Genomic DNA, 22629 nt, shown 5'->3' with positions numbered 1-22629 from the left:
GTGGACCCTGACCTCATACCCCTCCCCAGGTGAAGGTGATCCTGGGTGAGGATCGGGAAGCCACAGGTGTCCTGCTGAGCATTGATGGTGAAGATGGCATCGTCCGCATGGACCTTGACGAGCAGCTCAAGATCCTCAACCTCCGCTTCCTGGGGAAGCTCCTGGAGGCCTGAGATAGGCCAGAGGGATGGACTTTGGCAGATATCTGGCAGATAGTGTCCCTCCTGCCTTGCCTGGCCCTTGGCTCTGACACAGTATCCGGGCCTGGATCAGGGCTAGCTGGCCTGGTTGTTCAATACTTTTATTTTCCTTTCCGGGTTCCTGTTTTCCTCCCTGATGTTCATGGGAATCAGAATAGAGTCTGGGGGAGGGTTCCCATCTTGTAACCTCCCTTCCCCAGCTTGCTTTTATGTTACAGTCTTTCATTAAAAACCTATTTGGTCAAAGTGTGTGTGTGTGTCTGGTTGTGAGGTCATTTGTAAACCCCACTTCCTTGCTATGTGGTCTCAGGCAAATAAATAACCGGGTCCTACCTAAGCCTCAGTCTCCCCATGTAGAAGATGACACTGCCTACCCCAGACGGCCCTGGAAAGGAATGTCTGAGAAGACATCGGAAAGAAATTATTAGAACAGAGCCTGACATGTGATTGAACTTGTCTTTCTCATGCTTCAGTTACGTGAAAATCAGTATCCCCCAGGAAACCCAAGCTCCTCCTGTGGTGCCCGACGCATTTAATGGTCCCTTCTTTTGATCCCACATAGCAGTGACACCAGAATTACTGTAGCTTGTCTGATGGCTAGGGGGTGGCTGGGGATGGGGAGCAGTGTAGAGAATGGGGCTTAGTACCTTGACCTTCCTTCGCCTTCCTCATTTGATAGTCACATGTCTTTATACAAATGTAATATAAAATGTGTTATAAAATATTTCACATGTTCAAAAAGATACACCAGGAATACCCAGCTTAGGAAACAATATGTACCCACTTGAACAGCACCCCCTGTCCATTTCCCTCCAGAGGTAGCCACACCGCTGAATTCCATGTGTCTTTTGCCTAATTGTACTTTTATTACTAGTTTTTATCCCTAAATGTTGTTATGTTGTTACATGGTAGTTTTTAAAGTTTACATAAACACTATTCAGGCATTTTTTCCTCAAAATAATTTGAGAGAGATCCTTCGTGGCTACCAGCGGCCTCTAATTCGTTGATTTCCGTCTCTCAACACGACCGACTCCGCCAGACACTGCCGCTGCTCTTTGGCTGTGCTCCCCATGACACGGTTGGCTTTCGAGACCGTTTAGAAGATGGGCGTGGGAGGTGGGGCAAGAAAGGGCTCTGAGAACAGGAGCGAGGACAGATGGGCCTCCCGGCTCTGCGTGAGGAAGCGAGTTTTGAGGGCTGGCTTCCAGCCCGCTTCCCGGGCAGACCCCTCAAGGACCAACGAGCTACCTGACTTGTGGCTTTCGCTTTTAGGACAAGTCAGGCAGCCCTTGGGTTCCTTCATTATGGCCTCAGCTTTACCTCTGATCAATGGGTGTCGGCCTGTTGCTGGCGCACCCTAGGGCCAGAGGGCGGCGTGGTGCCGGCGGGCTCCCAGTTGGCGCGCAGGGGCGAGCCACAGCGCCAAGAGCGAGGAGCACGCCTGCGGCTTTCGGCTCGCAGCCCTTTGTCTCTCTCGGGCTCCCGTCCACCCGCTCCGCCTCTGCGCCCCCATTGGCTGCATCCCCAGGCCGGGGCGGGAGAGGGGCGAGTGGGCGGGGCCGCGTGGCGTCAGCGCAAGATGGCGGCCTCGGTGGCGCTGGTCCTACGCTTGCGGAGCAGGCTCCGGCTGGGCTCGCGGGGGTTGTGCGCGAGGCTGGCAACGCCGCCCCCTCGGGCCTCGGACCAGGTGAGAAGGACGCGGGTGGGCCCCGGCTGCGTGGGCCCCTTCCTGGAGTTGCGGGCGGACCGCTGCTGCCCCTGGGTCCTGGGACGCAGCACCTTAGGGTGCTGAATGGAACGCCGCCCGTGTTGCGGGGCGCTTCCCTGCCTTCCAGGGTGGGCGACACTTGCTCCCTCGGGCTAGATGCTGGGGGCTCAAGTACGTCCTCTGGACTCCACCTCCTTTGGACACCACGTGGGTGCCGGGGGAGGGTTCACCTGTTTCCCATCTCAGTGACTGTTCAGGTAATAATTTGAGGGGAAGGGATCGGGACGCTGGGGTCCCAGCTTGGCTTTAGGGGTATTTTCCCAGTGATGGTGGTTGTGGTGGTGTTGGTGTTGGTGGTGGTGGTGGTGGTGGTGGTGAGTTGGACGTTTGGGCTTTTGATTCGACCTTCCTCCATGTTGACAGAGAACCAGCCTTTCTTACCTCCAGGTCCATCACTTCTGTGTCCTTCTTCCCCAATCCCCAGACAAGCGATTGCCCCTCCACCCTCGCTCCCATCTCTTCTCCTCTATACCCTGATCCCCAGACATCGGATGCCTCAGCTCTCCATTCTCTCCCGTCTTATGTCCTCCATTACCTTGCACCCCAACGCCCAGCCAGGCTCCCTGATCTTATCTCCCTGCCCTGCTTTTCTGGGGTCCAAGTTCTCCAGTGCTTTGCCTCCAGGATCCTGGGCACCTGGCCTGTCAGCTCTTTAATTCTTGGGATCCTGGCACTAGCCAGTCTTAATTTTTTATCTTTCTGGGAGACCCATTCAATCTGCAGGGACACAACCCCTAAGGCTATGTGGGTTTCTGCTTCCTGATTACGGACCTTGATTCTTCAGAGTGCTGGAACCACCCTGATCTTTCTCTTCTCACTTAGCTATCCTACCCGCTCTCAATTGCAGGCCCAGGAGATTGGGAGCCGTGCCAGCAGTAAGGCCCAGGCCCAGGGGTCACAGCAGCAGCGGGGCACGGAGGGTCCCAGTTACGCCAAAAAAGTTGCACTCTGGCTTGCGGGGCTGCTTGGGGCCGGTGGGACCGTGAGTGTCGTCTATATCTTCGGTGAGGGACATATCCCTGTCCCCTAGTTTCATTCTGTTGGCTCTATATTCCATTGCAGAATCTCCCCCTCTTTTCCCTAAGGGCTTCACCCATCTTCATTCCCTGGCTTCTCCCATAATAGGACAGTCAACTAGAACGTTCTATCTTGGAAAGGGGGAAGCCTCCTTCTTCTCCCTTCCACCACCTCTGCTTAAGGGTACATTCCTTCTAACTGGGTCCTGCACTAGGCTATAGGAAATCAATTGGAAAAGGGGACGATGGGGAAGGATAGGCCTGGACCAGCCTCCTAAGCTACCTCTTCCCTCTGCACCCAAAGCTCCAGTTCTCGCCCTAGTCCCTTTATCCCTCAGATACCCAGGTGACCCAGCCCCAGCCCCTCATCTCTCAAAGACCCATGGATCCCAGCTACCAGCCCCTTCTTCTCAGTCTTAGGAGACCATGCCTCTAGCCATCTCCCCTTAGTCTCAGGAGTCCAGGCCCCCTGCTCGTCCTCCCTCAAGACCCAGGAGACTGGGTCTCAATTCCTCTCATTCATCCCTGTCTTCCTTGCAGGAAACAACTCTGTGGATGAAACTGGTGCCAAGGTGAGGGGGAAAGAGACCCAGAGGCCTTGCCAGGGGTCCCATCCTGTGGGTGCCCGCCCCTTTGGTCTGTTGAGGCACATTTCTGGTCTGGGGTGAGCCTCTCCTTCCCAGGGACCTTTGCCTACTCCTCCCAGGGTCCTGGAGATTCCTTTTCTGGGTATGATGGGATTTTGCCCCTGCTGTTCCAAACACTCCATTTTTCTCTCTACCTCCTAGATCCCTGATGAATTCGACAATGGTGAGTAAACAAGCATAGATTCCGGAGTCCCCTGACCCTCCTTGTTCTGGCATTTGTAGGGATGGGATGTTGCCCTCCCCATCTAGTGTCCCCCCTCCCCTGCCCCTCCTCCTTCCACTGGTGGGGTGGTAATGGAGTCAACAGCTGGATGGATTTGGGGGGAGGGGCATTACAAAGCCCCAGTCCCTTTCCCTGGCCTCTCAACCCAGTAGCAGATGGTCAGGGATTGATGGGGGAGGGGAGTCTGGGGTGGGAGTGCTTGGGGGGAGGGGGCTGTCTACCATCGCCAGACACATGGCTGCCTGTGCCTTAGATCTGAGCATCTGCAGCCCCTAACCCCTTCCTCTGTAGGACAGCTTCTTTTTCCCCCCCAAGTCCCTACCCCATCCAGCTCCTCGTTTCCAAAACAATGCCTCCTTCCTCCCTCCCCCTTTTAGTTAACCAACTTTTGGTGGGGAGTTTCTGACAAATTGGATAGTAGACAGTAGTTGTCAGTTCTGTCACACCTGGCCCTTCCCAGGAGAAAAATACAATTGATAGGTCCAGAAAGCCACCTGTTGTTTGTACTGGGGAAGTTTGCAAAACGGCATGTTAATACATTGATTGTTTTAAACTGGGCAGGTGTGATGTTTTAACTGAGCAGATACATAATCATTCTGGATTAAACAAATCAGTATACTGATTTAAACTGGGCAGGTAAACACGTAGGTTTAAAATGTGAGTGTTTACTAGCTTAACTAGTTTGAATGTTTTGGTTTTTAAAACTGAAAATACTGTATTGAAGTAGGCAGTCATGTAAGTATTCTTTAAACTGGATTCACTATATTCATTTAAACCAGGATACTTCAATCTCGGCCCTATTGCTACTTTGGACCAGATAATTCTTTGTTGTGGGGGAGTGCCCTGTGCATTGCAGGATGTTTAGCAGCATCCTTGGCCTCAACCCACTAGTTGCCAGTATCCTGACAATCAAAAATGTCTCCAGACATTGCCACATTTCCTGGGAAGGTGGGGACAAGATTGCTCCTAGTTGAGAAACGCTGGTCTAAAGCACACAGGTGTGTATATGTTCATCATGGGTTCACTAGACCCAGCATGCTGGCTTACAGTGGGCACATCTGGGCGCCTAGTGGTTTAGAATGGACTAAATATACCGGTGTCATGTCAGCAGGGTTATATGTATGTGGGCTTTAAGTGGGCAGATGTATAAACATTCTATTTTATATCTGGGGTGGTGTGTGAATAAAAGTATTCAACTTAAAACGGGGCAGGTGAATAAATATATTTGTTCCTGTCTGGTGGTCATGTCATTGCCTTCTACCTTTGGACTTAATTATGAGCTGGTTCAAACCAGGTAGGTGTGTGGACCTGGTTTGTATCTGGTCGATAAGTAAAGCCCTGATTTGTCCGGAGGTTGAGCAGCGGCTTATCTTGGAATCCCTTTGTGTCTGGTGTTCTCCTAGATCCAGTTCTGGTACAGCAGTTGCGCCGGACATACAAATATTTCAAAGATTATAGACAGGTGAGCAAGAGCCCTGGGCCCAGTCCCCGCGCCTCCGTCCCCAGCTCCCTGCCTCCTTGTCTCAGCGACCCCGTTCTGTCCCTGTCCCACAGATGATCATCGAGCCTACAAGCCCCTGCCTTCTCCCAGACCCTCTGCGGGAGCCATACTACCAGCCGCCCTACACACTGGTCTTGGAGCTCACCGGCGTCCTCTTGCACCCTGAGTGGTCGGTGTGTCCTGGGGAAGGCAGCGAGTTGGGGACACTAGATAGACCTGGGTGACTAGATGATGGGATTAGGAGCAGAGACTCTGGAGGCAGGCTGGGGTTTAGCCCCAGCTCTGCAGGTGTCACTCTCATAGTCTCCCTTTCCTCAACTGTGATACTCCCCACCCCGTAGGTGGCTGTAAGTGTGCCGTGGCACACAGTAAGTGCTATAGAGGAGCCAGCTGTTATTCTGGGACCCAGACCCTCCAGGCTGCCAGGCCCTCAGTCATAGCCATGTACTCCTGAACCCCCCAAGAGCCACAAAGACAGAGGGAGAGCACTGCGGTTCTGGGGCTCCCTCAGGCTGGGTCTTTGTTCTCTTGGCGGGTTTGTTCTCTGGGGATGTCTGGGTTTCGGTGTTTCACTGTTCTCACTGTCTCCCCAGCTGGCCACTGGCTGGAGGTTTAAGAAGCGTCCAGGCATTGAGACCTTATTCCAGCAGCTTGCTCCTTTGTATGAAATCGTCATCTTTACATCAGAGACTGGCATGGTAAGGCCCTGGGGCAGGGGAGGGATGTTTGGTGGTGTGAAGGGAGATGCAGGATAGCTGCAGGGCTAGTGCTCAGCCTGCCCTTGTTCTCTCCCCAGACTGCATTTCCACTCATTGACAGTGTGGACCCCCACGGCTTCATCTCCTACCGCCTCTTCCGGGATGCTACGCGATACATGGATGGACACCATGTTAAGGTGCCATGTGAGGGCGATGAGATTTGGTGGGGGGCTGGCACTTCCTGAGAGAAAGAGAGCCCAGCTCTGACCCCAGCCTCAACCCTGCCCCGGGTCTGATTGTGGCAGGACACCAGCCTGCCACAGTCTGGGCTAGGCCTCTAGGCCTTTCTCCCTTCCCCAGAATCTGGCAATGGGAGCGGGGGGAAATGGAGTCCCCCTAAAGAAGACACTTGGGATAAGGGGTAGGGACATGAGGTTTGGAAGCTGTTTTTGTCTCTGCCTGGAACTGAGTGTCTCTGGGACTGTGTAATTGTAGTAACTTACATGAGACTGGGGGTTTGTTTGACCTGGGTCTATTGCTGTCACCAGCAGTATATCCAGGGGTTCAGGAGTCTGTGGGTCTGGTCCAAGTTTCCATGTGTATAGGTGTCTGTTGGGTTTCTGACTGTGTCTTGGGGGGTCTGCATGGTTCAGGGTGCAGAAGGACATGGGCTGTGATTGAGGGTTTTGAAGGGTCTGTGTCTGGGTACCTGTTTGAGTGACTCCCTGTGTGGCTGTAGATCTGTCCGTACCTCTTTATCTGGGTGAGAGGTTCAGAAACTTTCAACATGTCATAATCATCTGGGGCCGTGGTTGAACACTCAAATGCCTGCCCCCTCCCCAGGGAACCTCCAGGTTAACCTGTCTGTGTGAATCTATGTGACAAGCTCCACAGCTCCCTGGGGAGGGCGGGTTAATGCTGTCATCCCAGCCTGCTCTTTGGGCAGCCCTGTCATGGTGACCCTAGCATGCGGTGCTGTCTGTGTATCTCTGTCTTTCTCCCTCTCTCTTCCTCTGTGAGTTCCTGGTGGGAATGGAAGGAACATCCTTGACCTGACCCATCACCCGCTTCCAGGACATTTCGTGTCTGAATCGGGACCCAGCCCGTGTAGTAGTCGTGGACTGCAAGAAGGAAGCCTTCCGCCTACAGCCCTACAATGGCGTTGCCCTGCGACCCTGGGATGGCAACTCTGATGACCGGGTCTTGTTGGACCTGTCTGCCTTCCTCAAGAGTGAGTCACCCCTGACCTGGCCTCTGACCCCACAGCCCTTGACCTTCAAGAGGAATGATAGATTGATTCTGGCTTACTTTTCATGTATAACTGGGCAGTAGGTCCACTGCCCTGGGGCTTTTAAGGCCTCTTGCAGTCTTTAGAAACTTCTTAGAATGTTTGGGGTGCCCTTCCGGAGCCCTTTCCGAGTGTTGAGAAGCATTCCAGGTAGCACTGACCCCCCCAGTGGCTGACCTTTGCCCTGGTGGGCTCCTGCCTCTGGCCTTCAGCCTAGCTGACCCCCACCTGCTGTGCCCCCAGCCATCGCACTGAATGGTGTGGAGGACGTCCGGACCGTGCTGGAGCATTATGCCCTGGAGGACGACCCGCTGGAGGCCTTCAAACAGCGGCAAAACCGGCTGGAGCAGGTGGGTGCTCAGGTCCCTGTGGGGGGCAGGGTGCGGACATCGTGGCAGTTCCTAAGGGTCCTGAAGGAGGAGCCCTGGAGCAGCCTGGCCCAGCTCAGGCTGTGTGACTTGGAGCAAATACCTTTTCTCCACACCCCCTGCCCCCTGAGGCGTGGGTTGATTGTGCTCTGAGAAAAGGAGGCAGGAAACACCAAGCATTTGAGTTAGGTCTGGGACAGGGGTCGTTCTTCATGGTCTCCAGCAGATGTGTGGGCCCTGGTTTTCTGTGGACCGTGGGTTGGATCAGGTCTGAGAAGGGGGATCCACGGACACTTGGCCCCAGGGTCTAGGGAAGGAGTTCTGGTGGGATCCTGGTGATTTGGAAGTGGGGCTGAGTGTGGATTGGGTCTGGGGAAGAGATTCCCAGGGATCTAGGCGGGGGTTGACCAGATTCTAGGTTGGCTTCCTGGAGTAGGGCTGGAGCTCCTGAGTGCCCATGCAGGGCTCCTTGGAGAGTTGGGCCTGGCATCCCCCAGCATCCTGACAGAGGCCGTAGGGCTCAAGGCTGGCCACTAGGGGCTCAGAGGGCAGGATGATGCAGTCTGGTGAAGGGCTTGGGGGTCTCACCAGCATCCAGGGTAGGGTACATAGGTTGCCAGTGGTGAGGGGAGGGACCCCCCTGGGATCTGGGGAAGGGGATCATGACCATGATGGGATTGGAGTCTGGGCTCCTGTGGCTCAGAGCTGGCTCCTGCCAGTGTCTGGGCTGGATCCCTGGAGTCTGGGCTCCTCCTATGTCTTGGCTGGTATTCTAAGGGTTTGGGGTAATGGGTCTGGGCTGGGCAGAGGTTTAAGAAGGTGGCCCCTGGGCTGAGGGCTGGGGACCTGGAAGTCTGGGAGGAGACTCTGCCCACCCCAGCTGACCCTCCCCCTCCATGTGTCCCCCAACCCCAGGAGGAGCAGCAGCGCCTGGCTGAACTCTCCAAATCCAGCAAGCAGAACCTCTTCTTCAGCTCTCTCACCAGCCGCTTGTGGCCTCGCTCCAAACAGCCCTGACCTCTGGGCCTCCTCAAACTCAGTGCCTGGGTCCCAGGCCCCAGGCCGCAGTGCTTCCAGACCACGGCTTGGGCAGCCACATGTCCAATAAAGTCCATCCCAGACGCCATACTCCTGTGTCCGGAGAGTCTCCAGATGGGGGCATCGGGGTGAGGTCCAAGTGGCTCATGGGCTGCCAAACACAGACTAAGTGCTTTGGTGAATCAGGGTTGGTTTTTAACTCTGGCCTGGAAATCTGAAAACCTGGGTCCCTGCTCTGACTGTGTCTTCCTGAGTGCTGTGTGATCTGCAAAAAGTGCATCTCCCTCTCTGGCCACAGATTCTCCATCTGTGGAAAAGAGAAGAGAGGACTGCCCTGGGGGTTTTAAAGACAGGTAGCTGCCAGGCAGCTGTGGAAATATGTGAAGTGTGGGCTCTGGTGGACAGGGATTGGCCCATCTCAAGAGGGCAGCTCTGCCCAGCTCTGCCACCTGTGGCCCCACGGGAAGGTGGGTGTAGCATTGTTTGAGCTTCTGATTTTTCAATAGAAGCCAGCAATTGGGATTTTTATATTAAATCTCCCAATTTTTAATGTTGGCTTCTAGCTGAAACAGGCCAACTGCATGGCAGCACTGCGGCGGGACTTCCTGCGATGTTTATTCCGCGTTCTATGTCCGCACCGTCCAGTGGCCACAGGAGGCTATTGAATACTTGAAATGTGGCTAGGGTAACTGAGGAATGGAATTTTTAAATTTTATTTTATTTTGATTAATTTTCATTGAAGTAGCCACATGTGGTTCCTGGCTCCTTCACTGGACAGCACAGTTGTGTATTCCTCAAGAGGATGAGTTTTCCTCATTTCTAAAATGGAGGGGATGGTACCTAGCTTAGTATAGTGCTTGTGTGGAGTAAATGGGACAATTCATACTCAAGCCATATGTGTATTCACATGGGGCTTACTAGGCTGGTTATTCGCAGATTGAAATATCCTGTACCAGTTTGGCAGCTGCTACCCTGGCTGCCCCAGCCTCTCCTGCTCTAGCCTGCATTTAATGCTAGTGCTAGTTAAATATTTTAAAGAGACCTCTGGTAATTGCAATAATTAAAATGTATTTGAAACTGTATGGGCCAGATCGAACCTCTGAACTCTAGGTTTTTAAAAAGGCTCACAGACATCTACAAAGGAGGATTTAGATTTGTACCCCCGCCCTCAACCCTAAGGCGTACTGTCCATAATGCAGGGGACAGTCTCCTGAAGTCCTCAGGACTCCCTAGCTTGAGGACCTCTGCAGCATTGAGGGGTTTTTTGTTGGTGTTTTTTGTTTTGGGCTTTTTTTTTTTTTTTTTTTTTTTGCATGTAGCTTTGAGAATTGGAGACTGTCTTAACTGAAAGCAAACATGGAGGCCAAGGCTTATGTGTTTGGACAGTGTGATCCTGATCCTGGGGAGAGAGAGTTGTGGACAGAGGGAGAACCACAACTGTGTGCTTGCCTACCACACAGGTGACACGCGGACCTTTCTCAGGAGGCTTTTGAAATGTGACTCAACTATGCCCACCCACAAGGCAGGAAAGGAGGAAATGGATCCATTGGCCCCTGTCCCTCAGTGGTCAAGAGTGGCCCCTAGGGAGTAAGGCTCTGGCACCCTGGGTGGCACGTGCTTCAGTGCCCACTGGGTTCCCCCAGGCCTCTCCACCCACCTCAGTGCTGGCTTAATGATGGTGCTCTGTCAGGCCACGCCTGCTCGAGGCTAGAAGCCAAGAGGGAAGGAGAGGGTTTGCCATGTGCACTGGCAGCCTCTGCGACTTTGTGACATTGCTTACTCGGCATAGCCAAAGATGGTTTTCTGAAATGCCCTCGGGCTGCATTGCGGCATCATGTGAAGAGCAGGACTGGGCCAGCATTAAAGGCATATCCCAACAGAGCCTGAATTCCCACCTCGCACGTCTCGCAAACCCTGGGCAAGGTCTCAAGCTTCTCAGTTTCCTCATAAGAGGTTAATGATAGAACCTCCCTCATTCAGTATCTCCTAGGCACCAGCTGCCAGGCCTCTTTCTAGGCACTACGGTGCATCAGTGAACAAATCAGGTGAAAAGTTCTGCCCTGATGCAGCTGATGTTCTCTTAGAGGAGACAGACAATGGTCAGGTATCTCTCGGGGTACAGATGCATAAAGAAAAAGTCTGGTAAGCAGATGGAGTGGTTTGGGGACTTGGGGCTGTTTTAGATGGGATGGAACAGTCAGGGAAGGGCTCGGGAGGGTGTATTTGAGCCGAGACCAGAATGAAATAAGGATAGTTATGGGGATATCGGAGTGCGCCCAGGCATGATCACCTCAGGGCCTTTGCACTCGCTATTCTCTCTGCCTTGAATGTTTTTCTCCAGGATCCATATGGCTTACTCCCTCCCCTCTTTTAGGTCTTTGCTCACATGTCACCTCATCATCGCCTTCTGTGGGCTCTAAGGTTGGCACATAAGGAAAAGTCCTGAATAGCCAAAAAGATGCTTAGAAATCCCTTAAAGTACTTCACACACGTGAAAGAATTCATGTGAAACACTATCAAGCCTGGCACAGACGCTCAATAAAGGCTGGCTATTTTTATGATGTTTACATTTTTTGAGATACCCTCCCATAATTATCCAGGGCAGGAATTTGCCTTCTCCCACAGCTGGTCTGATGGCTGTCCAAATGCTATTTGAATGTCTCCTATGATGGGAAGCTCACCCTACCTACCCCAATACAGGGTCTCATTTGTCTCCTAGTAACTGGTCCACAAGGTCTGGCTCCATGCTTTGGGGCCACAGAACCTGTTGGAGTAAGCAGAATGTGGAAGGAGGGTCTCAAATGGCAAATTTAGAATCTCAAAGTGTATTTTCAAGGCACTGTGGAGCCATGGGAGAGTCTATGCAGAAGAGGGACATGGGCAGATTTGTGCTTAGAAAGACCCCACAGACCACAGTGGTCAGGGCTGGGATGGAGGAATCGGGGCTGTGGCAACTGAGAGGAGGTGCTTGGAGTGTTAGGGAAGGCTTCCCATAGGACGTGAAGTCAATGGTGAGAACAATTAAGTAGAGAAGGGGGCGGAAAGAACAAGTAGAGGGAAAACCTGTGCAAAGGACCCTGGGATGTTCTGCACGTTTTGACTATGGCCCTCTGCTCAAAACCCACAACTCCCGTCCTCAGGATTAAGAGAAAACTAGATTGAATTCTCTGGTTTATTAAAAATGACACAGCACAGTATGCCTGGCTCTGCTAGGCTGGGCTTTATTGTTCACTCTATCTTCCCTAAAAGAAAAATATGTATAGAAGTTGAACCTGTATTTTTCCCTATAGTTACTAGCCTGTAAGTATTACATTTTTTATACTGGGGAGGAAAAAAGATTGCTCCATCCAAAGGGCTTTGCTCGGCACCTGGCACAGTGATTATGACCAGAGGGCTGGAACATCTGCTCCTAACTGGCTTTCCTTGCCATCGTCCCGGAATACTAAGCGGCTTCTGGAGGCCCCAGGGGTGCCTCTCACCCCCGCCCCCCGCCCCATCCTGGAGTGAGGGATCAGGCCCTTGATATGTGAAGACGGAATTTCCTGCCCATTTGCTCCTCACACCTTCCGGAGGCCAAACGGGCAGCCCAGCTGCGGCCCAAAGGGGGAGGGGCGCCGCCGCCCGGCAGATGGCGACATTTACATACAGCTGGGAACCCCCTCCGAGGCGAGAGCTCGCCCTGGCGTCTGGTGCATCCGCGATGCGGGTTTGGGAGGGTTGCTTTGTCTTAGGGAGGGGAAACACACACACACACACACACACACACACACACACACACACACACGTCCACAAAGAACTCCGATCTTAATCGTATCCACACACAGCTCAGCCATGGACCTCCCATACCGAATCTCCTTCACACATGCACCCTCAGTCATTCACAACCGTGCACAGACCCTACCCACTCCCCCCACACACACATCCAGCCTCCTAAAGGCCCCTGCACGGATGACAAAGTCACAGGTTCAGACGACTGCACACAGTGCTCCAGGCCCTCACATGTATCTACTACACATGCACAGAGAAGCGTGCACACGAGTACACAATCTCAGTCACAGTCATGAAATCACATACACCCCCCCACCTTATGCAGGTGTGCATGCGTCCACACGGAATCTTACAATTATTTACAGCTTCACAAACTGGCTAAACCGTATCCAATTTGAGACACACGTGGATCCACATAACACATAATCTCACCTAGACACAATCACAAAGTCCTGTACACTGGTCCAGTAGCTCTTGCTTACACCACACACTCACAGAATCTTAGCATCATATACACCGTCACCTACAGGCTTCACCGCCTAACCTCACCCCATAGGTAGCCACACACAGTCGCGCCTCCAACCACACACAAGATCATACACTCACTACATTGCCTGTGCCCACGACACAATCTCACTGTGGCTCCAGCATGCTTCCCTTCCCCTCGACCTCCTCCCCTAGGGTCCCTGGAGCCGGGTAGCTGCCTGAAGGGGCGGAGCCGTCCCCTCAGATATAAGGCTCCAGAGCCAGCAGCTGCGGCTCCCCAGACCTCCGAAAGGCCATGGTCGCCTCGTGGATGCTCCAACTCCTGTCCCGGACGGTGATCCTGGCACACTTTTTCCTTCCCCAGGTCAGAGTGGAGTGGAAAGGGATGATGGGAGTGCGACCCAGAGATCTGGGTGGGGGTGGAGTGGAGGGGCCTCAAGGGGGGCGAGACACCTGGATCCCCGCGGTCCCCTCACCCCGTGCCCCTTCCGTCCCAGGTACGGCTGGCCGGCGTCTTCGAGCTGCAGATCCACTCTTTCGGGCCTGGACCTGGCCCGGGGATCCCGCGGTCCCCTCACCCCGTGCCCCTTCCGTCCCAGGTACGGCTGGCCGGCGTCTTCGAGCTGCAGATCCACTCTTTCGGGCCTGGACCTGGCCCGGGGATCCCGCGGTCCCCCTGCAGCGCCGGGGGCCCCTGCCGCCTGTTCTTCAGGGTCTGCCTGAAGCCAGGGGTCTCCGAGGAGGTCGCTGAGTCTCGGTGTGCCCTGGGCGCGGCGCTGAGTGCGCGCGGACCGGTCTACACCGAGCAGTCCCGGGCGCCCGACCTGCCGCTGCCAGATGGCCTCATGCGCGTGCCCTTCCGGGACGTCTGGCCGGTGAGACCCGGCCCCAGGACATCCCGGTGCTGGGGACCTTACCCAAACCTTGCCCTCTTTATGCCCTCCAACTTCCAAGACCCCAGCCCTGCCCCCCATCCCAAGTTCCCAGACCAGTAAGTCTACCACCTGGAACCCCTCATTCTCAGACCCATAAACGTTACCCACTGGGGACCCCAAATTTTCTAACTCCACCTTGCTCTCTAGGGATCCCGAACGTTCTGATCCAAGTCCTGCATTCTTTGGACCTCAAATTCCTGGAACCCCTACTCACCTGCAAATCCTAAATTCATAGAACCCTATTTCTGTTCTGTGAATCCCTAAATACTGGGATTCTTATCTTTATCTCCAAATCTTCTTGCACCTAAAGGCCCTCCCACACCCTATCTTGGGTACTCCAACCCCTTCTTACATTATCCCTTCTTAGATCTTCCATTTGGGGTCTGTATTCATGATTCTTTCACCTCTAAAATCTTATCTCCCACCCCACAACCCCAAAATCACAGAGGTGAACAGACCTATATTTGAATTTTAGAGCCTTGTCCTTTTGGGCAAGTAACTTTCCCTTTTCTAGCCTCAGTTTCCTCATCTGTAAAATGAGGTCATCATGGTACCTCACGAGGGTCCCTTTTGAGGGATTCAACCAAGTATCTTGAGTATAGCACTTACCATTTGGTAAGTGCTCAATAAAGAAAGCCCAGACTGTTATTCCTTCCCTGCACTAGCCCCTCTGGGAACTAGCTATCTCTTGCCTGTCTGGTCCCCAGAATGGTAAACATCCCTAAACTCTGGCCTTCATTGAGTACCTGCCCTGCCCAGTCTTACATTCTTTCTCCCCCTTCCTCCACCCAACAGGGCACCTTCTCTTTCATCATTGAAGCCTGGAGAGAGGAGTTAGGAGAGCAGATTGGAGGTGAGTATCTTCAGTCTTGGGACTGCACTGTAGAGTGTGGGGGCTCCAGGGAGTTGGGCCCTGATGTGAGTTGAGGTCCAGGAGAGTGTCATAGGGCCATCTGGAGTGCGCGGGATTGCTGGACCCATGATGTAATCACAGCTCCTGGAGAGAGGTGCTGGGTGGTGACAGCTCCAGGGCTCTTGACATGTCAGTACAGAAATGTCCTGGTACTGGATGTAGAAGTCCGTGGTCCAGACACCAGGCGAAGTGGAGGAAACTCTTACTATCTTGGAACCAAAGATAGGATATAGCATCTCACAGTGACATTCTTGCTCTGTCACCATCTGATTTTGAGAACCCAGGGTACAACATAGTTCTTGTATGTGAAGCTCTGTGACATGTCTATACAGAGGTCCCAGGGAGCTCTATGGGATGTTGGTTTCACCAGAGAGAATATTGAGCAAAGATTTCAGGGAGGGACGTTGAGTGATCTTATCCTTCCTTGGAGGGAACTTTGGTGCCATATAAGGCCCACAGTGGGGGTTGTCATCATTTTGAGATAGACAGCTGTGGCACAATATTGGGTTAGCAGCCTTGCTGGGGGAAACTTACTACTCTCCCTGTATCCCAAGGCCTCAGGCAATAAGGGTAATTTATGGTTTAGTAATTGGGGTCTCCGTCACCATTTTGATATGGCACAGTTTGGGGGTATTATGACCTCACTTCAAAAGACCTGTTACTGCTCCTTGGCCATATCGAGATATCAAAAGTCACAGGGTGTTTGAGGTTTCATCACTACTCTAATATGCAAAGATTCTGGGGCCAAACATTGGGGTAGTTCGGCTTTTATGGGAGAACTGTGATCATCGTAATGGTCATTGGGTACTAGATGGGATCATGACATCAAAGGTCCCTGGGAGCATTAGGGGAGCTTACAGCCTTGCTAAGGGGTAACTGCCATTCTCAGGGCTCGAAAAGAGGTATCTTGGCCTCGCTAAGTGGGGCGGGGGCCGTGCAAGTCTGCGCGCTCCTCCTCTGTCGCTAGACTGGGGCCACGGTCAGGAGGGGCCCACCTCAGCTCCGGTCCCTTCTCCCTGCAGGACCCGCCTGGAGCTTGCTGGCGCGTGTGGCGGGCCGGCGCCGCTTGCCGGCCGGGGGCCAGTGGGCCCGGGACATGCAGCGCGCAGGCGCCTGGGAGTTGCGCTTCTCCTACCGCGCGCGCTGTGAGCTGCCCGCCGTCGGGGCCGCGTGCGCACGCCTCTGCCGCTCGCGCAGCGCCCCCTCGCGGTGCGGCCCCGGACTGCGCCCCTGCACCCCGGTGGAAGATGAGTGCGAGGCGCCGCGTGAGTCCTGCATTCAGCACCACCCATCCCCCGCCCTTCTTTAGCTCCCCTCATGGTCCCCGGGCCCCTTTCTTGCAACCCGGTTACCCTCTTCAGGGACCTGGGGACCCCAGAGCCCTCCCCAGGTACCCCAGACACCCCCCTCTAGGAAACTTGGAAATGAGGCTGCCCCTGTACCCCACGCCGTGCTCCAACTCCATTCACAGGTCTCAACTCCCTCCCACGATCCAGCTTCCCCCTCCAGGGAAACTGCGGACCTTAGACTTCTCTCCAGCCCTGCCTGTGCACTCCAGCCCCCTTCACTCTTTCCAGCACTCTTGTCACCCCAAATAGAAACCCCACACCCATTTCTCATGCTGGCGGTACCCTCCCACCTCCTCCCCTAACCCATACCCCTTTCGAGATGCTATGACCCCCAAGCTATTCTAATTCTGGGGCCCTCCCTACCCCCATCCAGGATCTTTGGAAACTCCTCGTAGTCCCCCCACCCCCCTTCCTTCACCAAGGAATCCTTCATCCTCCCTCCTTGCAAATGCAAGCCAGACCCCATTACTTTCTAAACCTTGGAATCCATCCTCTATCCTGGGTATCCTCAGACTCTTCCCCAAATTTCTGAGCCCCTCCCAAGTCCCTAGGATTCCCCGGCTTATCCAAATCCTCCCAGACCGGCCCTAATCCAAGGCCCTCCTGTCTCCCCTGAAAGGCCAGGGGTCCCTGCCTAATCCCCAATGCTCTAGCTTCATTCTCCACTCTCCAAGTTCAGACCTGCGAGCCCCCACTCCATTCTCTTTCCAGGAGCACAGACTCTGGAGTCCAGTGGCTTGGGTTCAAATCCTCATTCCTCTTCCTAGTTGGGCGAGTCACCCCTGCTCTCTGGGCCTCAGTTTCCCTGTCTGTAAACTGGGGGTCACAATACCATCTAGCCCAGAAGATTGTTTGTCGCAAGGACAAAACCAGGTGGTGCACAGAAAACTCTCAGAAACTTCTCTATTCCTATCCTACTGACTCTGCCCTCATTAGTATTCCGTCCCTCTGCTTCTCCGCCCCGCACAGCGGCATGTCGACCTGGCTGCAGCCCAGACCACGGCTTCTGTGAGCAGCCTGATGAGTGTCGATGCCTGGAGGGCTGGACTGGGTCCCTCTGCACCGTCCCTGTCTCCACCAGCAGCTGTCTCAGCTCCAGGGGCCCATCCTCTGCCGCCACTGGATGCCTCATACCGGGTCCTGGGCCCTGTGATGGGAATCCCTGTGCCAATGGGGGCAGCTGTAGTGTTAGTATCACCCCTCCCACCTCATCCTCATGAGTACTTTGCCTTGGGAGCTCCCACCACCCGCTGATAGGGGTTCCATGAGAACAGCCTGGGGAGGGCCTGGGGTAGCTGTCAGGGAGGGCTTCCTGGAGGTGTCCAGCCTGCATCTGGGGCCTTGAAGTAGGATTAGGTGATGGAGATGGGATTTGGGAGAGCAGCTCTAGTGTGTGGCACATAAAGGTGTGGTGTGGGAATGATGAGGAGTCCTGTGGGGGCAACAAACTGCCCCTCCTCTGGGATAGAGAACAACTCAGAGCTCAAGGTAGGGTGTGGTGGGGCCAGGTGGATTAGGGATGGGGGGCATCAGAAAGGGCTTCCTGCAGATGGGCCCAGGGCTGGGGCTTCTGAAGTCTGATTTGGCTGAAGGGAGGTGAGTGGAGAGGGTAGACCGGGTGAGTGGCTTGGGTAAGCAAAGGAGTGGCTGTAGGAATGAGCCGGGTGTGCACTGGGATAATGTAGAGCCCAGAGTGGGACATCTGGACATTACCAGCATGGGACAGGGAGACACACTCAGGGTTCAAATTAGGGGGAGGGCCTGAGAAGTCTCCATGGAGGAAAGGGGCTCGGAGCTAGGAGTTTAAAGTAGGATTTGGCTATGTGGACAGAAGCAGGGAGGGCAGACCAGGTAGACAGCGTTTGGTAGACAAAGGAGTGGAGGGGGGAATGGGCTGTCTCTGGGCTTCCAGACCCTCCTCCCTGTGGGTCGGATGGGCAGACCCAGAAACATGGAGCAAGTGAGGGGTTGTTTGGGGAGGACTTCCCAGGTGAGGTTCCTGCATGCTGGGGGGTAGGACCCGACAAGGAGCAGCACTTCCACCCCATGGTCAAGACTGAGGAGGGAGATAGGGTTTTGCTCCAAGGAGACCCCAGTCTGAAGTCCTCTTGCCCCTGCTCAGGAGACGCTGGGGTCCTTCGAATGTACCTGTCCCCGTGGGTTCTACGGGTTGCAATGTGAGGTGAGCGGGGTGACATGTGCGGATGGACCTTGCTTCAATGGTGGCTTGTGTGTGGGAGGTGCAGACCCCGACTCTGCCTACATCTGCCACTGCCCACCCGGTTTCCAAGGCTCCAATTGTGAGAAGAGGATGGACCGGTGCAGCCTGCAGCCATGCCGGAATGGTGAGGTGGGGAGGCCAGAACAATCAGGGATGGGGGTGGGGGTGGGGTCCCTGCATGGTCAGTAGGCAAGAGGAGGGCTTGGCTCAGACAGTCCTGGATGGGAATCCGGGCTTTGCCTCCTTTAGCCCTGAGACCTGGGGAAGTGAACCACCCTTTCTGCCCAGCCTCAGTTTGTTCTTCTGTAAAATGGGTGAGGCGATATTCCTATCTCATAAATATTAATTGACCATCTACTGTGTGCCAGACTTTGTTCTAGGCACTGCGGATACAGCAGGGAATGAAATACCAAAACCCCTACCCTCAGAGATGATGGGGCAGGTAGACAATAAATAAGATGAAGTAAATTATGTGGGAGGTTAGGTGGTGATAAAAACTAAGAAGAAAAATAAAGCCAGAAAGGAGATGTGGCGTATTGGGGAGGTGGGGGGACAGGTTGACATGTTGACATTTTAGCTGGAGTGGTTAGGGAAGACCTTGGTGAAGTTAGTGAGGAGGGAGCAATGTGGGCACCTGGGGGAAAAGTGTGTTCCAGGTAAAGGGAACAGCAAGTGCAAAGACTCCGAGGAAGGAATGTGCCTGGTGTGTTGAGGATCACAGGAAAGCCAGTGTGGTTGGAGCAGTGAGTGAGGGGAAAGTGGTGAGAGATGAGGTCAGGGAGGTGACCAGGACATATTGGGCCTTAATGGGCCATGGGGAGGATTTTCGTTTTACCCTGAGGAAGACAAAGCAACAGTAAGGTTCTGAGCAGTGGAGAGACCTGATTAATAGATTAAATATGAATGTAAAGGGCTCAGTGCAGTATTATAATAATACTAATTCTCACCAAAGCATTCCCTGAGTGTTTACTCTGGGCTGAGTGATACTAGGGACACAGCAGTGACCAGGTCAGCTCTAGGTTCTGACCTCATGGGGGTACCAGCCCAGAGAGGAACACAGAGTCGTCCTTAGACAGAGCCCAGAGTGGTCAGGGTTGTGATTGGGGAAGTGCAGAGCTGGTATGGAGGAAGAGTCCGGGAGGGCTTCTTGGAGGAGGGGACATCTAAGCAGAGACCTGAAGGTTAAGCTTGGGAAGAGAAAAGGTGAAAAGAATGGGAGAAACGGAAGAAGTGAAATGGGAGAAGCCTTTGGCAAAGGCCAAGTGGTCCAAACCCATCCTTCTGGAACCGTTAGCTATTTAAGTACAGTTGAAGCTGAGAGAAAAAGAGAGGCACCTGCCTGCTGGTGAAGACTGGGTTAATCCACGACTTCACCAGCAGGGAGGGGCTCCAGGCACAGTCCCAGAGGTTGGCCCTGGAGTTGGAGACAGGGGGGAACCCAGAGACAAGATGAGGGGGGCTTACAGAACAGAGAAAAGAGAAACGCCGGCGAGGGGAACCCTCCTCCAGGCCGCACCCCTGACGCCCCGCCCCCCACAGGCGGGCTCTGCCTGGACCTGGGCCACGCTTTGCGCTGCCGCTGCCGCGCAGGCTTCGCGGGGCCGCGCTGCGAGCACGACTTGGACGACTGCGCCGGCCGCGCCTGCGCCAACGGCGGCACGTGCCTGGAGGGTGGCGGCGCGCGCCGCTGCTCCTGTGCGCTGGGCTTCGGCGGTCGCGACTGCCGCGAGCGCGCCGACCCGTGCGCCGCGCGGCCCTGCGCCCACGGCGGCCGCTGCTACGCCCACTTCTCCGGCCTCGTCTGCGCCTGCGCACCCGGCTACATGGGCACGCGTTGCGAGTTCCGGGTCCATCCCGACAGCGCCGACGACGGTGCAGGTGACGTGCCCGCGGCCCTGCCTGGCCTGAGGCAGGGCGACCCACAGCGCTTTCTTTTGCCGCCGGCTTTGGGACTGCTGGTGGCCGCGGGCTTGGCTGGCGCAGCGCTCTTGCTGGTCCACGTGCGACGCCGTGGGCCTGGCCGGGATACTGGGTCTCGCTTGCTGGCTGGGACCCCGGAGCCATCTGTCCACGCGCTCCCTGATGCACTCAACAACATGAGGACGCCGGAGAGTTCCGGCGATGGCCCAAGGTGAGGCACTGGGCTGCAGACGTGTGCCTTATTCCTCCTGGCTGCTTGCATCTATCTCTACAATGCAGTTCGCCTGATTCCTTCATGGGCGTTCCTGATTGTCCCTTTTATCCCTGCTCCAGCTCTCTCCCGATTGGGTCGTTCCACAGTCCCCCTAGTTGGCTTTGGGTTCCCCTCAACGGTGGGTGGGGAACATAAGATCTGAGAATGTAAAGAGCCTCGATCTTTTTCTTCCGCAGCTCATCCGCAGATTGGAGTCATCCTGAAGATGGAGATTCTCGCGAGATTTACGTCATATCTGCTCCTTCGGTCTATGTACGGGAGGTAGCTATTCCCCTCTACCTCCTCTGCACACATTGCGCACACTGGGCAACACCTGCATTGCCTGTAGCCCTACATTATCATATCTGTAAAATGAGGAGGGTAGAGTCTTTGGAAGGTCCATAATCTACGTTTCTGTTCTGACTCAATTTAATTGTATCTGTAATTCCTCTTGCTGTCATTTTGAGCTACTTGCTACCTTCTCAAGACCGTGGGCTTGAAGAGGTCAGAGTGTGGAGCCTCAGCCAGACATTCTCTACTGATTTCCCCTCCCTGGGGAGAGGGGGAGGAAGCAGAGGGGCAGCCCTTTCTAATGCCTCCTACTCACTTTGTTTCTAGGCCTGACCTGCCCCATCTTCATCGGCGCCTGGAGACAGAGCCTGGAGACTTTTATATTTACCTGGTGGTGCCAATTTCTGCTTCAGACTTTGGAGTTCAAGCTGGAAGGGGTGGCTGGGAGAGTTTTACCACTGGAAGTTGTACATAATGGTTATTTATATCCTATATTTTTTTCTCTCCCCACCTCTCCAGAGACCTCTATAAAGGCCCTTATTTTGGTCAGCTTTGACTGATCAGGCGGTGTGATTTGTTTGTGTTGTTGGGGCTCCTCCACGTGTTTTCACTCCCAGGCTGAGGCTAACAGAGCAGCCTCTGTCTGGTACATTGCCAGGCTCTGGGGGAGAGGAAGAAGTAGTGAACCATGTCTGAGGCTCTTAACACTGCTGCTCACATTTCTTTTGCTAAAGCAAGTCACATGGCTAAGCCTGGTATCTGTAGAGCAGTAAGTCAGTCCTCTGTGAGGAAGGGGCAGTGAACATTTTGAATAGACTAGAGTCTGTCACAGATATATACCCAGGAGAGAGATTGCCTGGTTATGGGGCATAGCTATCAATTTCACCGAGAATCAACAGATTGCTTCCTCAGCCCACACTCCCACCATGGTGTATAAGAATTCCTGGGAAGAATGCCTTTTCTCAGTGTACACCTTTGTTCTATTTTAAAAGTTTTCCCATGTATATATATTGTTTTGGAGAACTTCACAAAGGTCCCATGTGACATCACTAGGTAACAACTTTTCCTTTCTCACTGGTTGCACAGAGAATAGCAGACTGATTCCTTCTGTTATTCCTGAGGTGCACTGATACCTGTTCAGATTTAAAATTTTGGTTATTGGCAATTTGATGTAGCTCACTGGATACCTATTTACAAGACATTCAGGGGACACAAGGACATGTTACGTAACACCATGGGCATGAGCAAAATCCAGACTGAGGATTCTATAGTTGGTTTCTTGAAGAAGGAGCCTTCCACTTCCTACCCACTAGAATGACTAATCACAATGACAGACAACAAGTGTTGGCAAGGATATAGAAAAATGGGGACCTTCATACACTGCTGGTGGAATGTAAAATGATGAAGCCCTTTTGGAAAACATTTTGGCAGTTTCTTTAAAAATTAAGCAGAATTACCGTATAACCCAGCATCTCTACTTCTAGGTATCTACCCAAGAGAAAAAATATGTACATATAAAAACTTGCATGCAAATGTTCACAGCAGCATTATTCAGAATAGCCAAAATGTGGAAGCAACCTAAGTGTCCATCAACTGGTGAATGGATAAACAGAATATGGTCTCACCCTACAGTGGAATATTATTCAGCCATAAAAAAGAATGAAGTACTGTACATACTACCACTTGGATGAATCATGAAAACATGCTGAATGAAATGTGCCATTTATGTCGTCTGATTCCATTTAT

At 53.7% G+C, this 22629-nt stretch overlaps 3 protein-coding genes and 1 long non-coding RNA gene across 10 annotated transcripts in view; 3 read left to right on the top strand and 1 right to left on the bottom strand.

Moving 5' to 3' along the window:
- The window catches only part of SUPT5H (SPT5 homolog, DSIF elongation factor subunit), a 31117-nt gene extending 30666 nt beyond the window's left edge, over positions 1–451 (top strand). For all 5 annotated transcript variants that reach the window (XM_019751460.2, XM_019751457.2, XM_074314333.1 and 2 more), the window contains one exon: positions 30–451. In XM_019751460.2, the coding sequence (XP_019607019.1) occupies positions 30–173 (144 nt within the window). In that variant the 3' untranslated portion in view covers positions 174–451. The remainder of the gene's footprint in view (positions 1–29) is intronic.
- A 591-nt stretch (positions 452–1042) lies between these two features.
- Positions 1043–1751, bottom strand: LOC109458025 (uncharacterized). The gene is made up of 2 exons (XR_002139134.2): positions 1521–1751; positions 1043–1371 (listed from the first exon to the last, which is right to left on the bottom strand). It is a non-coding gene; the product is annotated as an uncharacterized LOC109458025 (long non-coding RNA).
- TIMM50 (translocase of inner mitochondrial membrane 50) lies at positions 1732–8837 on the top strand. Its single transcript, XM_019751500.2, has 11 exons — positions 1732–1887; positions 2816–2972; positions 3525–3556; positions 3773–3794; positions 5258–5316; positions 5409–5528; positions 5949–6053; positions 6152–6250; positions 7128–7284; positions 7585–7691; positions 8625–8837. Exons 1-11 carry the CDS (start codon positions 1780–1782, stop codon positions 8724–8726), a joined length of 1068 nt encoding a protein of 355 aa, XP_019607059.2. The 5' UTR covers positions 1732–1779; the 3' UTR covers positions 8727–8837.
- A 1828-nt stretch (positions 8838–10665) lies between these two features.
- DLL3 (delta like canonical Notch ligand 3) lies at positions 10666–22614 on the top strand. Of its 3 annotated transcripts, none has more exons than XM_074314332.1 (9): positions 10666–13365; positions 13601–13876; positions 14732–14789; positions 15872–16114; positions 17168–17385; positions 18321–18543; positions 19959–20550; positions 20790–20865; positions 21211–22614. In XM_074314332.1, exons 1-9 carry the CDS (start codon positions 13297–13299, stop codon positions 21214–21216), a joined length of 1761 nt encoding a protein of 586 aa, XP_074170433.1. In that variant the 5' UTR covers positions 10666–13296; the 3' UTR covers positions 21217–22614. The 3 variants fall into 3 exon arrangements, with proteins under 3 accessions (XP_074170433.1, XP_074170432.1, XP_074170431.1); XM_074314331.1 differs by having other exon boundaries at positions 20790–20874; XM_074314330.1 differs by lacking the exon at positions 21211–22614 and having other exon boundaries at positions 20790–21204.
- Positions 22615–22629: the final 15 nt, after the last annotated feature.

This window comes from Rhinolophus sinicus, linkage group LG11 (genome assembly GCF_036562045.2).
Source record: "Rhinolophus sinicus isolate RSC01 linkage group LG11, ASM3656204v1, whole genome shotgun sequence".
Classification (NCBI taxonomy): domain Eukaryota; kingdom Metazoa; phylum Chordata; class Mammalia; order Chiroptera; family Rhinolophidae; genus Rhinolophus; species Rhinolophus sinicus.
The sequence above is the reverse complement of the archived record's forward strand: the minus strand, read 5'-3'. Positions and strand labels throughout refer to the sequence as shown.

Excerpts from the sequence above, each read along its gene's own strand:
- DLL3 (XM_074314330.1), top strand. The coding sequence starts at position 13,297 with ATGGTCGCCTCGTGGATGCTCCAACTCCTGTCCCGGACGGTGATCCTG. Across the intron at positions 14,790-15,871 it reads GTTAGGAGAGCAGATTGGAG|GACCCGCCTGGAGCTTGCTG; the intron begins GTGAGTATCTTC and ends TTCTCCCTGCAG. Across the intron at positions 18,544-19,958 it reads CCTGCAGCCATGCCGGAATG|GCGGGCTCTGCCTGGACCTG; the intron begins GTGAGGTGGGGA and ends CGCCCCCCACAG.
- TIMM50 (XM_019751500.2), top strand. The coding sequence starts at position 1,780 with ATGGCGGCCTCGGTGGCGCTGGTCCTACGCTTGCGGAGCAGGCTCCGG. Across the intron at positions 1,888-2,815 it reads CCCCTCGGGCCTCGGACCAG|GCCCAGGAGATTGGGAGCCG; the intron begins GTGAGAAGGACG and ends TCTCAATTGCAG. Across the intron at positions 6,251-7,127 it reads TGGATGGACACCATGTTAAG|GACATTTCGTGTCTGAATCG; the intron begins GTGCCATGTGAG and ends ACCCGCTTCCAG.